We start from the raw sequence: 17,630 nt of genomic DNA on the forward strand, positions 1-17,630 counted from the left end.
TTCATTATACGAGCGTAGACTGAACGGAAGATTTTCGATTACATTCAACCAAGAAAGATGATTTTTACGACTTTTCATCGTAATTTTTAGAAAAATTCAATGCCCGACTAAAGCACGAACTCGACAACTCTATCTATAATAATTTATTGATTATCTAATTCAAGAAACATTCCGATTCGTCGTAAATTTCTTCACATTTCGCACATTAATCTGTTAAGAACATACACACACACACCGGTCGCCTATACGTGCTCTCCGTCTCGATAATTTCTTGCAGCAGCAGTCGTCAGCGGTGAGCCGTAATACTACAATCAATCGTTTTATTTGCTATGAGATTTTGTTTCAAGTCACGTCTGAGGAGAGTAACTCTACCCCATATTGGACATAACCTCAAATATACTCTTCGTGGCAAAAACGTTCTTTTAACGATGGTCATTCTAACCTAAAACTGCTGTCAAAATTGTCAAAGTCGCCGCCTGGATCACAAATTAAAATGATCACTCACTCCGTACGATTTTCATTTCGATTTGAAGACAAACACACAATTGAGCAACATATTTAATTCGTTTGATTTATTTTGTGGTTCTGAAAAGAACCGTTTTTTTTTGTTTGTTTGTTTGCTTGCCTGCGGGGGGTTTGTTGTTATTCCTCTGAGGATGCGGATACACGTCATAAAATGATAAAATTAACCGCCGAAACCGTAAAGGGTACGACCTTGACGTTTCAGGGCGTAGACGACGTCCATGGCGGTGACGGTCTTACGTTTTGCGTGTTCGGTGTAAGTTACGGCGTCACGGATGACGTTCTCGAGGAAGACCTTCAACACACCTCTGGTTTCTTCGTAGATGAGACCGGAAATACGTTTCACACCACCACGACGAGCCAATCTTCTGATCGCCGGTTTCGTTATACCTTGGATGTTATCGCGTAGAACTTTGCGATGACGTTTGGCGCCACCTTTTCCCAATCCTTTGCCACCTTTACCACGACCGGTCATCTTGATAAAATTAGGAAATTCTTCGTACAAAACGACGTAGCTTCGACCAAGTTCGTTATGGAACTAACGTCAAAATTTCATTCCGCGGGACTATTTATAAGTTACGGCAGCTCCACCTCGCGTTAAAAACGAATCCACCAATGGCGTCGCCGTATGACTCATCGAGTTTATAAAACGGCCGTTGGCGCGACGAAAATTTTCAGTTGACTTTCGAACGTTCGTACGTACGGTCGGTCGTTCGGTCGAAGCAAGCAAGCAAGCCACTACCTACGTTAATTCTTTTCATTTGATTCATCCGATATCCGAGATGGCGAGAACTAAACAGACGGCTCGTAAATCTACCGGTGGCAAGGCACCTAGAAAACAGTTGGCCACGAAGGCGGCCAGAAAAAGCGCTCCCGCCACCGGAGGTGTCAAGAAACCTCACCGTTACAGGCCCGGTACGGTCGCCCTTCGTGAGATTCGTCGTTATCAAAAGAGCACTGAACTTTTGATCCGCAAGCTGCCTTTCCAACGTCTCGTCCGAGAGATCGCCCAAGATTTCAAGACCGATCTCCGTTTCCAAAGTTCGGCCGTGATGGCACTTCAAGAAGCCAGCGAGGCTTATCTCGTCGGCCTCTTCGAAGACACCAACTTGTGCGCCATCCACGCCAAACGTGTCACCATCATGCCGAAAGACATCCAATTGGCGAGACGCATTCGTGGCGAGAGGGCTTAAATTTCCTCCATCCATCCATCCATCCATCCGATCCGACCATCTAGAATTAACAAATTCTTCATCTTCGAAGGTGTTAAAAGAAGAAAAAAAAAATCGGTTCTTTTCAGAACCACAATTATTTTCCAACGAATTGAAAATTTATCGTTCGCGCATGCAACTTTTTGAGATTGAAAAAAAAAAAAAAAAAAAAAAAAAAGTTAGGTTATGTGATTTATTCACAAAATTCGTACTTACATAAAACGATAAACTTTTGCTTTTTTCTTTCACATTAAATTTTCTTTTAACTGAGACTATTTGAAACATTATTATATAATAAAGTTTATCATTCTTTGTAATAACACTGTTTCGACAGTCAAATGAATAGACAAGAAAATCAAATGAAAGTATGTATCTCCTCAACAGAATGTGCATTGTCCAAGCGAATCTTTCGTTCGTTTCTTGAAAATAATTGTGGCCCTGAAAAGGGCCATTTATTTGTATCGATGGTGCCCCTACGTCGATATATACGATCGGAGCACGTTCCCGAAACCACCAGGACGTCGTCGTCGTTGAAAAAATTAAATCATCGTCGTCGACTTTTCACTTCTTTCTCTTGGGTGAAGCGGTTTTTTTCGCTTTGACGGTGACGGCTTTGGCCGTTTTCGGTTTCGGCGCTTTCGGTTTCTTGGTTGGACCGGCCTTGTTGGATTTCTTCGCTTTCGATGGCGTCTTGGGTTTGACGGGCGATCTGGAGGCGGCGCTGGCTTTCTTTTCGGGAGCGGACGCAGCCTTTCTAGCCTTCGATACGGCGACGCTCTTCTTTTCGGCGGCAGTTTTCTTAGACTTGGCCGAAGCGGCGGGGGCGGCCTTCTTACCGGCTTTTGAGGCGGATCCTTTTTCGGCGGACGTCGGCGCTGACGCGACGGAACGTTTAGCAACGCCCGTCTTCTTGGATTTCGCCGATGACGACGCGGTCGCAGCGGCAGATCTCTTTTTCGTGGCGGACGGAGCCTTAGCTGCACCGGTGACGGCAGAAGCCAACTTGAACGAACCGGAAGCTCCTTTTCCTTTGGTTTGGACCAACGAACCGGATGCGACGGCGCCCTTAAGGTACTTCTTGATGAAAGGCGCAAATTTTTCCGCGTCGACTTTGTAGTTGGCCGCGACATATTTCTTGATCGCCTGCAACGAAGAACCGCCGCGTTCCTTCAAGCCTTTGATGGCGTTGGTGACCATCTCCGAAGTGGGCGGATGAGAAGGTTTGCTTCTCGGATTTTTGGGCTTCTTCTCCTTCTTCACCGGTGAGGAGCCGGAAGTGGCACCGGCGACCGTCGAAGCTGCTTGATTTTCTACGTCGGCCATATTTTCGTCTATCGCGCGCGCGTTTTTTTCTTTTTATTATAGGTAGGCTTATTCTTCGGTGAAAGAACGAATGAACTTTACAGAACGAATTGGGCGCCAAAGTCAAAGTGTTGGCGCGTTCGAAAACGCGCGGACCGCGGACTAAACGAGAGCCTTCTCGTCGAGTTAGAAAATTCAGTGGGCCTCGAATACAGCTTTCGCGTGATGGCATCGTTCTCTTTACGCGAAGATCACCGCCTCCGGGTGCGGGAACATGAGCGATTCGGTCGGCGATGGCCTCCTGAATAACCTCAAGTTTTCCCGGACGACCAGCCGACCTCCAAAAGCGAACAAGGACCGATCGAACGTCGACTCGAACAAAGACCCTCCGAAACAAGGAGATGACATCCAAGTTCGACGCCGACGTTACGCGTTTTCCACGAATAACAGGAAAGTTCCGCTTTCGACCAGACAAACTTGGAAGCATCCTCTACAAGTTTCACGAACGAATCGGTCGAAAAGTACGTGCGATCTTTTCGAAAATCGCCTCGCAAAGAGACGCAGCACGGATCGGAGCGACGACCGACGAACCTGCAGAGTGTAGGAAAAAAATTCACAAACGGTCGAAGATAGTAGTGATACAAAGCCGGTTCTGCAGCGGAAGTCGTAATCTCGAGCGCCCGTCCGGTGATGTATTGCTGGTCATCTACCAATCAGGCGCACAGATGGTGTCGGCGGCTCTTCCGGCGTATTGCTGGTCATCTGCCAATCAGGTGGCGGGTGATTTAAAAATTTGACAGATGGCGGTGGGAATTTGACAGCTGGTGGCGGGAAATTGAAATGTGTAGCCGGTTGGAGGCGCCGCGAGCCGATAAACAGTTCAATTTGCGCGTGCGCGGCTAAACGGCGGGAAATTTAAAAATTTGACAGATGGCGGTGGAAATTTGACAGCTGGCGGCGGGAAATTTGAATTGACAGATGGCTGTAAATTTGACATTTGATCGTTCAAGATGGCGTCTTTAATTGTGACAGCTGGTAGAGGATCAAGATGGCGGTGACGGTTTGGGTGACAATCATAGAGGGCGCTAGAGTGAGCAAAAATTTCAAAAAGTTTTAAGCGCGGTTCTCGGAAAAAATTGCAATTTCTCGGAAAAAAATATTATAATTTCTCGGAAAAAACATGTAAAATAGTTCGTTATTTGGGTGTGGTCATTTGGTCTGATTTCCGCGTTTCTCGGAATAACCGCAAACATTGATAACAGACCAAACTAGATGTTTTCAAACAAGACAAAAATTTAAAATAGTTCGCAGGGTATAAACAAGGTGTTTGAGATTTTCAGTCGCTGCTTGTATTTTTTATGAGACTTTTGGTGGGTCGTATGTACGATTTTCTGTAGCGGGATATTTAAAAATGGTGGAGTGCACGCCATCTATCCATCGTGGTGTGGTAGAAATCTGTATTATCGATTAAAAAATTTTCTGGAAATATGTAAAAAGTGTATGGGCAATGACACTATTATAGCGATCGAGTACCTATATAATAATAAATTAATGAAAAAAAAAAAAATTCTGCAGGTCGTCTAATGTATGCAGGAATCTGGAATCAGGAATCAACATTAGTAGATGTCATATTTTTAGCGCAAATTTTAAATTCGATAAGAGGTGTGTGAGTGGGTGGTGCGTGCAAATATAAATCCAATTGAACTTCCGTAATTTACAAGTATTCAAAATGAATACGCAAACAAGAGAAGAAGTCAAATCAATTATTAGAAACCGATGGCCCAATCGTAAATTTGTAAGTTTATGATCTTTATATAATATATTTATGTTTTATTTTAACCTATCTTTATCAGTTTGTCTTGGTGTCTCTTGAAAAACTCCCTGAAGATGCTGAAATTCTCAATATATCAGGGTGTGAACTAGGCAGTGTAGGTTGTATAAACAATACATGGGGCCTACATATTTACCATAAGGTGAGTTCCTTTTTTCATATATTTTCAATTCAAGGAATTTATTTTTGAATATCTTCACAGTATCCTGAGACAATTCGAAGGCGTGGAAGACCACGGAAAAGGAAGCCTTCTTTTCAATTTATTGCTTTGTAAATATATTATATACAAATAAAATTAAATAAAAGTATAAAGTTTTATTTATTATTCAAAATAAAGGGCGTGCAATATAAGCAATAAAGAATTACTTAACTAATTACATATATGAAAAGCGTGTTTGGCGTTTTTAGGTAAGGAGTCGTCGTAAATAGCCTGTTCAGAATACGATTTTTCTACATTTCATAATTTGAATTTAAATTCGAATCTAACGAATAAATTGTGTTAAATCAATCTTTATGCGGTAAATGATGTTAATATAGATGTTAGTGTTAAAATCAAGACATTGATATTATTACCTCTATTTTTGTGCTTCAACTTCCTCGACTGTGGCATGTATGAATTTGATCCTGCTGATATTTTAACGAATTTGTCGATTGAGAGAGTTAGAAATAAAATTGAATCAAGTTGCCATCCACTTCCAGACGATTCAAAATTGCATGTCTGCGAATGAAAAAATCGGGTTCGAGAGACCTCAATTTACCCTCAGAAAGGTAAAAGATACTTCGGGAATGCTTTTCCAACAAAAATCTTCACAAAATCACAATGCCAGTTGGCTATAACAGATGTCAGATTAATTACGACGTAATTTAAAATTTGTTTAAGAAACAACAAAAAGGGGACCAGAGGGTTAAAGGAGCTCTATGATTTGAATTCCAAGGTACAGAGTAGTTGTAGTAATTTAAATATTATTTTTAAAGTGCAATCAACCAAGTTAGTGACTTTCGAATCGATTCTTAAGGTTGATATTGAAGCCGCAAGTGGTTTTCCTGCAGATACGAAAGCATATTGCATTCACCGCAAACGTTGATATTTCTAATTTTATCATTTTAATTATGAATTTGTATTAATTAAGCTTGTAGAAGGTGACAAAAGTGTTCGAAACACAAATTTTATTTCTTATAAATTTTATTATTACATATCCAATTATATAAATAATGTGCATTATTGGCGCTACAAATACATAGTTTTTTATTTCCTGAAGCATATTCATGATACATGCAGAACGGAATGGCCTTTGGAAATTTCTCGATGCATTGAATTGTGGTGTTGACGTCTTTTTCTATATTAATAATTTCAGGAGACCATGTAATGGTGTCGGTGTGATATTTGAAGTAGTCTTTTAAGAAAATTACATTCATTCTTCCTTTAACGTAGATCACATCGACCCGCTCACCATGTTCGGAATCGAAATGATATCCTAAAATGTTGTCGATTTCTTGGTATGGAATTATTCCTGAAGTGTATCGTATCATGTGATGCGATTTTTCTAAATAGTTGACTTGTCGACGCGATTCTGGATCAAGTGATTGGTACGGTATTGGAGACTTGAAAAAGTAATGGCTGATCTGTTTTCCGTCGAACAGTGTAAGCTCTTTCGGAATAAATTCAGGAATACAAAATCCTTGGATGTCACACACGATAATCTTCATTATTAATTATTTCGTAGAGAGCTGAGGAAATCACCAACACATCAATATTATCAGCTAGCTAGCTAGCTAACAACTAACTTCTTTTTCTTCTAGATGACAAATAAAGTACCTATTGATAATGATTATGATTGGTCTAAATTTATTCCTACTACATACCTAATAAGATCTAATTTAATCACCATCATTCTTACGGGAGTCGTCGCAGTAAATTGATGGTCTTCTTTTTCTTTTTACATTTTTTGCATTTGGTTTTAAATCTCCATTTGATGGGGGGAATAATCACTTTTAGTTTATTATACAAAAGATGTATTTTTTTTATTTCACTCATTACACTATAAAATGAAATTTTTTTATCGATGTATCTGTTGCACGTAAGAATAAGATCGATATAAAATTTATAGATGACACTTTTCTCGATGTTGGTGTTGATGGTGATGTTGTTGTTGTTGTTGTTGTTGTTGATGATGATGATGTTATCATTATTTTTTTGAAGAAAATCGGAAAACGAACAATACGCATCATTCTCAATGTTACTTATTGAAATTTTGATTGCATCTTCACAACAAAATTGATCCATTTTCAGAAACACTCTTCGACACTTTATTCATTCTATACGTAGAAACACTGACTGATTTTTGTCTTAATATGATCTTTCATATAGTTTCCTCTTTCGACAATGCTCTATCTCTTTTTCGCATACGTAATGAGACTGATCCAAAATTTATGATGAAAAATAGTGTGACAGCTCATATATTTGAGAGTTGCAACCTTTGAAATAAGATCAAGATTTTTTTGTACCAAAATTTTTATTCAAATACATATTGTATAATATTTATTGTCATCAAAAATGGTAAAAATAATAATCTTTATATGAAAACTGATAGTAAAAAAGAGGGAGAAATGTTATATAAATGATCTTCCATAAATCAAATTAAATCAAATTATTTGTGTGTGTGTTGCTATGAACAATAACAGTAGTGATACTAGCAGTAGTAGCAATAACGGTAGCAGCAGCAGCAGCAGCAGCAGCAGCAGCAGTAATCGTTGTAGTGAAGTGATTAGACAGAAAAAGTTATTACAAGAAATTTTGTATTTTGAAGAAACCAAAATTTATCTACTGGATAAAATTAAATTTCAATTGATTAATTTATCTTCGATTGATTTATTTCAAATTTACAACCAGTTACCAGCAATTTTTAAAGAAGATTCCGATATCAAAAATCATTTACCCTGTTTGGAACATTACTATTGTGACAACGACTACAACGAGAACGTCGATGTAATTGACGGACCACCACCCTCTTTAGAAAATTGCCCCAGGTGTATTGACATCAAACGAAACCATCATCATCATCATCATCATCATCAACAACAACATCATAAAACACAATAAGAAGATGATGAATATATATGTATTATTTGTTGTATTAATTAACAACATTCTACATGTACAACGTACTTCGGATATAATTGAATGTTATATCTCCATTAGTGATAATTTTAACGATACATGGCCTGATAATTGGATGATGATGAAAAATATGGGGCGAGATTTTCAACTTTCAATTTTTCAAGATGAAGAAAATAATTTCGATTACGATTCATCGATATCGGCAACCGAGACGACGACGACGATGTCACCAACAATAACGAGTATGATGACATCATCAAATCGAACAATATTTTATAAATTAAGATTTGTTTTTCAAAATCGATCTTATTTCGATTCTGATTGGATTAAATTATCAAATTCGTTATTTATTCCACCAACACAATTATCACAGTCAGCGGAAGTACCAATAACTACGTCTTCAATTTCAATAATAAAACCATCAGAACCGTCAATGAATTTTTCATCTGTATGGAATAATGTTGTAAATAATATTTTTAATGAATTTGATGAAAAAGTAAAATTAGCAAAATGCAAACATTACAATGATTTCTTGTTAGTTATATCGATTATTGAAATGTCTCTAATCGTACTACTTTCAGGCTTACTTACATTTACATACAATAAATTAAATAGAAATCAAATTGTACAATATGAATTGTAGTAATACATAGGTGCCTACAGCTTCTATTGTAATGATAAATATGTTTGTACTATGTAATTATAAATACATATGTATTTGATTTCAATATAGATATATAAAGACGTAACTACGATTTTTTTCTTAGTTAAACACTTCATCTTTACGAATAAATAATGATGAAAACGACTTTGTTATTAGTTTTGTGGTTATGTTTAAATCGCATGATAATTTATGGGAATTATCTCAACAGTAATAGTGAAGATGAAAAGAAAATTGTAGTTCATTATTTGTATAAATATGGGTATCTTTTCGGTGATAGTACTGACGAATCATCATCATCATTATCATCATCAGACTCCTTATCATTATTAGAAAATAATTACGAAAAAATAAGATCTGCTTTATTTGAATTTCAAGAATTCTACAGCTTAAATTCGACTGGAGAGATTGATAACGAAACATTAAAATTTATCGAACGTCCTCGTTGTGGTATACCGGATACCTTATCGGATTTTAATGTAAAGAAAGATAAAATATGGCATCACATGAACCTCACGTGGCGTGCATATATGAGAGATGAAAAAATTAAAAAAATTATTCGTGAAGCATTTCAAATTTGGGAGCAAAATACCAATTTTAAGTTTATCGAAGAGAATTTCAGCAGATTTCCAAATATTTTTATTACATTCGCCAACGGTGTGCATTCTTATTTCATACATCGAAGACCCTGCTCTAGTAAATTAGATGGAGAAGGAGGAGTTTTAGCACATGCTGATTATCCTAATCATTCAAATGTATCGGAAGTGCATATTGATTCAGCGGAAAGATGGAATTTTTACGATAACCCAAACGAAAATGATTTAGATTTTTTGTCTGTTATTCTTCACGAAATCGGACATACCTTAGGATTACAACATTCATATATAAATTCATCTATTATGTATGCTTATTATCAACATGGTAAAAAATCTTTAGATACTGATGATATACGAGCAATTGAAAATTTATATGGAACATATTTGCCTACTACCAAAAGCATTAACCAGAAGAATGAAAATACTTTTCCAACTACTGCTACAACAACAACCACTACTACTACAGCTACCACTAGTATCAGCTCATCTTCATCGAGTTCAGGACAAAATGAAACATATCCGGATTTGTGTAAATTAAATAAAAAAATCAGTACGTTTTTAATTGTAAAAAACCATTTTTATATTTTTTACAAAAAATGGGTATGGTTAATCGAAATTGGAAAAAATTCATATACGAAACCAATGTTAATTACTGATTGGTTGAAATTTCTTCCATTGGATTTTAAGGAAATTTCTGTAATATTTCAATTGCCTTCAAATAATGAAGAAAAAGTAATGATTATTGTAAAAAATCAAATTTATATCGTAAAATTACCTCAATTAACATTATCAAGTAAAAATAATAACCCGATAACTGTAGAAAAAATGTTTAACATTTCATCACCAATTCGTTCAGCATTAATGACTTATTCTGGTGATGTGATATTATTTCTCGATCATAATAAATTTGTAAACATTAATCCGTGTTCTAATAAAATAAATAGTGTCGGCATGATATCGGAACGATTTCCAGGCGTTCCTGCACATAAATTATTAGGTGCAATACGATATGTTAACGGAAAAATGTACTTTTTTAATAAAATGAATTTCTTTGAGTTCGATGAATTTTTAAATGCGGTCACACGATCCGCTATCAAAGATTTGTCGATATTCGGAATAAATTGCCCCAATGAAAACATTTTGATTCAAATTAAGAATTTACTATCTCGGCTTGTAACATTCGAAAATAAAGAAGAAGAAGGAGAAGAAATAGAAGATGATAATGAGTAAATTAAAAATTTTAATTATACTTATATTATACTTATATTTTTTATAAGTTTTATAAATAAAATGCTAATAAAACTACCGTTTTTTAACAAATTAGTTTAAAGGATTTTGTAAAAATACGAAGTTGTGGTAAAAGTGGTTTCCGTGTTTTATAAAAAACATTCTGTTAGTGGTAATGCTTCCGTCTTATCTGTAGAAAATATTACATCACCAACTCGATCAGTGTTAACGGTTTTTAATAATATGAATTTAATTGTGTTCACCCGATCGAATATTAAAGATTTGTCGATATTCGAAATAAATTTATTTATAAAAAAAATAAAAATTAAAAAAAAAATATTTTTTAATTTTTTTTTAATATTTTTTTAATTTAATTAATTTTTTTATTATATTATTTTTTATTTTTTTTTTAATTTTTTTTATTTTTTTTTATTGGTTAGGTTTTCCGTTCAATTACGTAATTTATGGTAATCGTGGTTTCCCAGATTTATTAAAAAACGTTCCCTCAGTGGTAAAGTTCCGTGTTTTATATTCTTATATTTCCAGTCGAATCAATTGCAATAAGTCGTGCTGTCGTTTGCTAATCAATCAATCAATTACAGTAAAAATGAGTGGTTCAGCTCCAAAATCGTTGCAAAACTTAACGTTTATACAAATAATAAAATCTTTTCCATTTGGAAATAGCATTGTTAATTTATACAATATTTTACCGACAATTTTATGGTACGATTTTCTCAAATTTTATTGGACTGAAAGACTTGAGAATGATATTATAATCTCCGTTGAAAATGCTGAAAGTGGTACCGAATTTGCTAATTGTCAATGTGAAAATTGTCTTAATCAAAATTATACGTGGGGTGAAAGAGTGAAGTGTGAAAACTTTATGAAATTACTAATATACCAAAACCCTTATTATAATGAATACGGACTACATATTCGAAATATTCAAAGATACAAGTACATTTGCATAAATTTCGATTTTTATGATGTTACGTTTGGTGATGATGAATACCTCTGTATGTTTGGAGTATGTTTTAAATGTGTGGACCACATAATTTCATTAAACGTTACATCTTATTCAGATTTTAGTATTAAACTAAAAAAAGTTGTTTTACATTATGTCATAAAATCTACTAAATTGTACCAATACGTAGGTGATTCTGGGTCTTGGTGTGGATGGTGCATCAACAAACCATTATTTTCAATACAGTCATTTAAAAGGTGTTGTATTAAATTACATTCGAAAAAATATACATTAGCAAGTACTGTACATATTTCATCGTCTTCTTCCTCTTCTTCGGTGGTTTCTACCGATGATGAAATATTTTAATTTTAGAACCAATCAAATTTACGCTTTTGTTTATCATTTTTGTGTGACGTAATAAATTATTTCATACAAGGAGATCTATTATTTATTTCAGTTTCAGACACTTCATTCTAGTTTTACTGTCCGCGTGCATTACTTAAATCATTAAAATGAATTCCAATCATCATAATACTCTTCAGTCATTAAATGACACCGCTTCATGCACATTGCCCAATCGTGTTCGGGCAAATGAAGACTTAGTAGTTGATCATTCGTATAAAATTATTAATATAAAGTGTATTAAAACAAAATTTGGAAATTCGGTTGTTTGTTCTGTTGATGGAAAAGGTGATCTCTTTTTACCAAAACGTTTGGCGCAAAACTTTTTGGATAATTCCGAGCTTCGAAATTATTTGTTGAGCGGTAAAGGATCAAGTATCATCTTCAGAGGGCAGAAAGACGTTGGTAAGGCAGAAAAGGCCAACGTTTTTGAATTTGAGAAACATGAATAAATCAACGAAACTATCATCATCGTCGTCGTCATCGTCATCATCAGCATCTTCATCAACATCATCTACTAGCATGGATGAACAAATCAAGAACATAGAAACAAGTTGAACAATATTTCTTTGGATTCGAAAGAAAATGTGACCGAAATCAATGAAGAAATTGCAAAGTCAACAAAAGAATGTAAAAACCTATTGTTGAGTTCATCAAAATCTGTCTGGGAAAAACGCAAAAATCAAACAAAATTTATTCAACTTCAATGTTTAAAACATTTACTAGACGAAAAACTACAAGCATTTTCCCATCATCATCATCATCAACCTCAAGGAAGTGGACTGCAGCAGCACCAGCACCAGCAATCAACATCATCATTAACATCAGCTCCACTACGAAGGTTATCTCTAATCAAAGTAAGTAGTCTTTATTTTAACTAAATTTTGGTATTAATTTCTCCTTTACAGCCATTATTGGCGTTCAAATCGCGCGTTGAGACCTACATTCTCTACAACCATAACCATGTGGAACTTTTCGAGTTGTTGGTTGATTCGATGAATATGATTAAAGATTTGTTACATAAAAAAATTAAACAATTGGGTGCTCTCAAATTTAATTTGGAATTATGTAGCAAATATGTGTTAAGGCTGGCGGATGATGATGATAAAGTCAACGGAGAAAATAAATACTTTACTACTGAAAATAAAATATTTTTGAAAACAACAACGAATGAGAAACTACACGATATTTTGACGCTTTTATTTCGAAATCTCATTGCCCAAGTAAGTACTTACATGTCTTATTATTATTAGTATTAATTTAATTTTTCATTCGCAGACATGTAATTTTGAATCGTCTGGAAGTGGATGGCAACTTGATTCAATTTTATTTCTAACTCTCTCAATCGACAAATTCGTTAAAATATCAGCAGGATCAAATTCATACATGCCACAGTCGAGAAAGTTGAAGCACAAAAATAGAGGTAATAATATCAATGTCTTGATTTTAACACTAACATCTATATTAACATCACTTACCGCATAAAGATTGATTTAACACAATTTATTCGTTAGATTCGAATTTAAATTCAAGTTATGAAATGTAGGTATTGTGAAAAATCGTATTCTGAACAGGCTATTTATCGCTTTATCGTTTATTTCAGCTTTAAAAATGGGTACGACAGAATACATTTAATTCAAATACATCACTTTGCACATTTAAAATTAATAAAAGCTTTATCACCTTTTGACAATAAACGATTTATTAGTTTAAATAAAATTAATTCACTTTCGTGGGGATCATTATTCAATTTATTCTAATCATCACATTGATGATCATTCTTATGAAATATTGATAATATTTTTCTCACAGATCACTGCAACGATGAGGACGACGACGACGACGACTATAATAAGAAAAAATATAAGCTCCTTACCAAAAAACGCCAAACACGCTTTTCATATATGTAATTAGTTAAGTAATTCTTTATTGCTTATATTGCACGCCCTTTATTTTGAATAATAAATAAAACTTTATACTTTTATTTAATTTTATTTGTATATAATATATTTACAAAGCAATAAATTGAAAAGAAGGCTTCCTTTTCCGTGGTCTTCCACGCCTTCGAATTGTCTCAGGATACTGTGAAGATATTCAAAAATAAATTCCTTGAATTGAAAACATATGAAAAAAGGAACTCACCTTATGGTAAATATGTAGGCCCCATGTATTGTTTATACAACCTACACTGCCTAGTTCACACCCTGATATGTTGAGAATTTCAGCATCTTCAGGGAGTTTTTCAAGAGACACCAAGACTAACTGATAAAGATAGGTTAAAATAAAACATAAATATATTATATAAAGATCATAAACTTACAAATTTACGATTGGGCCATCGGTTTCTAATAATTGATTTGACTTCTTCTCTTGTTTGCGTATTCATTTTGAATACTTGTAAATTACGGAAGTTCAATTGGATTTATATTTGCACGCACCACCCACTCACACACCTCTTATCGAATTTAAAATTTGCGCTAAAAATATGACATCTACTAATGTTGATTCCTGATTCCAGATTCCTGCATACATTAGACGACCTGCAGAATTTTTTTTTTTCATTAATTTATTATTATATAGGTACTCGATCGCTATAATAGTGTCATTGCCCATACACTTTTTACATATTTCCAGAAAATTTTTTAATCGATAATACAGATTTCTACCACACCACGATGGATAGATGGCGTGCACTCCACCATTTTTAAATATCCCGCTACAGAAAATCGTACATACGACCCACCAAAAGTCTCATAAAAAATACAAGCAGCGACTGAAAATCTCAAACACCTTGTTTATACCCTGCAAACTATTTTAAATTTTTGTCTTGTTTGAAAACATCTAGTTTGGTCTGTTATCAATGTTTGCGGTTATTCCGAGAAACGCGGAAATCAGACCAAATGACCACACCCAAATAACGAACTATTTTACATGTTTTTTCCGAGAAATTATAATATTTTTTTCCGAGAAATTGCAATTTTTTCCGAGAACCGCACTCAAATTTTTTTGAATTTTTTGCTCTCTCTCTAGCGCCCTCTATGATTGTCACCCAAACCGTCACCGCCATCTTGATCCTCTACCAGCTGTCACAATTAAAGACGCCATCTTGAACGATCAAATGTCAAATTTACAGCCATCTGTCAATTCAAATTTCCCGCCGCCAGCTGTCAAATTTCCACCGCCATCTGTCAAATTTTTAAATTTCCCGTCGTTTAGCCGCGCACGCGCAAATTGAACTGTTTATCGGCTCGCGGCGCCTCCAACCGGCTACACATTTCAATTTCCCGCCACCAGCTGTCAAATTCCCACCGCCATCTGTCAAATTTTTAAATCACCCGCCACCTGATTGGCAGATGACCAGCAATACGCCGGAAGAGCCGCCGACACCATCTGTGCGCCTGATTGGTAGATGACCAGCAATACATCACCGGACGGGCGCTCGAGATTACGACTTCCGGTCTAGAACCGGCTTTGTTACACTACTGAAGATGACGTCCGAGAAGGTCGAATTTTTTCAAGAACGAAGATAAAACCTTCGCCTTTCGTAGGAGTTGATTTTTGAAAACGATCTTGACGAACAGGTCGGAAAAAAAACGATGTCAATTTCGGACTCGACCATGAGAAACGAATTTGTACGACGAACGGACTTTTCGAACGACTTTTTTCGCAAAATCGACATTTTTTCCTCAAAAATTACCTCACACGACGAAATCCCATCATCGAAACATCACCGAAAACAGTTTTGACGGCGAAATTCTCGTCAATTTTACGAAAATAAAGGGAAAATCAGACGGACCACCGTCGAACATCCAGCGACGGGAACGGACGAGTTTTTTAATTTTTCTTGCCAATTCATTGCGAAAGAAGCAATTTTTCTCGACGAAACCATTTTATAATCATAAAAAAAACTCCCCAAACACCACAAACCAACAAAAATACGGAAATCTTGCATTGTTTGCATTTTTCAGACACTCTAAATAAAACTACGTCGATGTCGGCGGATTTTCAGTCGGTCGTCGGTCGACAGAAATCCAACGAAATTTTCATTTGTTCTTCTCAAAAACGAAAAACAAACAAATCAACAAAACATTCCCTACTATTAGTCGACATTTCGAGCAGAAACTACGAACGTCGAAAGATTTAAAAAATGAAATATGTAGGTGTGCGTGCGTGCGTACTTACTTGAAACTTTTTTCTTGTTTCATCGTCGCACTGGAACAAATTAAATTTTAATGCAATGTAAACGCGACCACACTTTCGACGAAAACATCTCTATGAATCGAACGACGTCGGAAAAAGAATAAATCGAGAAGAGAACAAATCATGAAACAACACACACCCACCCCGCCCGGCCCGGCCAGAGTGGTGGGAATTTCGATGAATGAACAGACAAAGAAACCAACTCTGTTATCAGTTCTAAGAAAGAAAGCAGGTAGCGGCGGCGGCGAACCTTCGACCGTACTACGGTCAGTTCATGAATTAACCCCGTCCGTTCGGAGTTTATTCATCTCCGGTCCGTGTCGGCGTTTACTTCAAGTGGGTGCTATTTCCATCTAAGCAAGCAAGTGAGTAAGTAAGTTCTCAAATTTTAAATTACGTTAATCGCAAGTGACTCGTTGAGATCGTCAAACGAACAATTTAATTTAACGCCTCATACGAGTTTTTTTTTTTTCGTCATTTTGTCGCAAAAAAAAAACTAAAAAACGACTCGCAAAAAAAAATTTTTTTTTTTTCTTCTTTTAAATCTTGTACATTTTCTGACATGTGTACCATCGAAAAATGTCACATCCAAACGATCGAACAATCACAAAAAATCGTCAACGTACCATCTTGGAAAATTTTACCAGGCAACGACCATACCACGTTGAAAACTACCGGTTCTCGTCCGATCACCGAAGTCAAGCAACGTCGGGCGCGGTCAGTACTTGGATGGGTGACCGCTTGGGAACACCGCGTGCCGTTGTCTCTACTCTTTTCTTTTTTTATTAACATTTCTGATGTCAAACTTTTTTTAAATATATTTTTCACTATTTATATTTTCTCTCAGGAACTTATATAGTATGAAGACGAAAATTTTTAATTCGTTCGAGTTGAATTTGTGGTTCTGAAAAGAACCGATTTTTTTTCTTTTTTTTCCAACCAACTTCCAAGCTGCTCGAGGAGGATTTATTTTGAACTGGTGTATTTGGTGACGGCCTTGGTTCCTTCAGAAACGGCGTGCTTCGCCAATTCACCGGGCAAAAGAAGACGCACCGCCGTCTGGATCTCCCTGCTGGTTATGGTCGAACGTTTGTTGTAATGAGCGAGGCGACTGGCTTCAGCAGCTATACGTTCGAAGATGTCGTTCACGAAACTGTTCATGATAGACATAGCCTTGCTGGAGATACCGGTATCGGGATGGACCTGCTTCAACACCTTGTAAATGTAGATGGCGTAACTCTCCTTCCTCCTGCGCTTCTTTTTCTTGTCGCTCTTCGAGATGTTCTTTTGAGCTTTTCCGGCCTTCTTGGCCGCCTTACCGCTGGTCTTGGGTGGCATTCTCTTCTAGTCGTCGAGTTAAAAAAACGTTTAAAAACAGAAAACGAGACAGACACGACGTGCACGTTACGACGAGTATACTCGATCTAAAACGCCGCACACCTAAAATCCCTCTATTTATAACGAGCGAGCGACAAACAGGCGCTCCGCCTTAGTTCGTCGTTCGACCATTGCCCTAACGAGATGGCGCTGTACCGACCATATAAATTTCTAGCCTTCGCCGCGTTCGGCATTTATTTCAAGCCGTACGTTTGTCAG

General features: G+C 36.1%; 3 protein-coding genes and 1 non-coding gene across 4 annotated transcripts; all 4 read left to right on the forward strand.

Moving 5' to 3' along the window:
- The first annotated feature begins 7,534 nt into the window (after positions 1-7,534).
- On the forward strand, positions 7,535-7,966 carry LOC148165826 (uncharacterized). The gene has a single exon (XM_088049647.1). The coding sequence runs from the start codon at positions 7,535-7,537 to the stop codon at positions 7,964-7,966; it is 432 nt and encodes a 143-aa protein (XP_087905773.1).
- Positions 7,967-8,658: 692 nt separating this feature from the next.
- Positions 8,659-10,103, forward strand: LOC148165827 (matrix metalloproteinase-16-like). The gene is made up of 4 exons (XM_088049649.1): positions 8,659-8,698; positions 8,805-8,918; positions 8,961-9,841; positions 10,062-10,103. Exons 1-4 carry the CDS (start codon positions 8,659-8,661, stop codon positions 10,101-10,103), a joined length of 1,077 nt encoding a protein of 358 aa, XP_087905775.1.
- Positions 10,104-12,747: 2,644 nt separating this feature from the next.
- On the forward strand, positions 12,748-13,775 carry LOC148165828 (uncharacterized). Its single transcript, XM_088049650.1, has 3 exons — positions 12,748-13,057; positions 13,113-13,257; positions 13,647-13,775. The coding sequence occupies exons 1-3, from the start codon at positions 12,830-12,832 to the stop codon at positions 13,742-13,744; spliced, it is 471 nt and encodes a 156-aa protein (XP_087905776.1). The 5' UTR covers positions 12,748-12,829; the 3' UTR covers positions 13,745-13,775.
- A 2,905-nt stretch (positions 13,776-16,680) lies between these two features.
- Positions 16,681-16,800, forward strand: LOC148165829 (5S ribosomal RNA). The gene has a single exon (XR_015771149.1). It is a non-coding gene; the product is annotated as a 5S ribosomal RNA (ribosomal RNA).
- The last annotated feature ends 830 nt before the right edge of the window (positions 16,801-17,630 follow it).

Source organism: Gnatocerus cornutus, unplaced genomic scaffold (assembly GCF_029298725.1).
Source record: "Gnatocerus cornutus isolate USDA-ARS CGAHR unplaced genomic scaffold, icGnaCorn1.1 ctg00000181.1, whole genome shotgun sequence".
In the NCBI taxonomy this organism is placed as follows: domain Eukaryota; kingdom Metazoa; phylum Arthropoda; class Insecta; order Coleoptera; family Tenebrionidae; genus Gnatocerus; species Gnatocerus cornutus.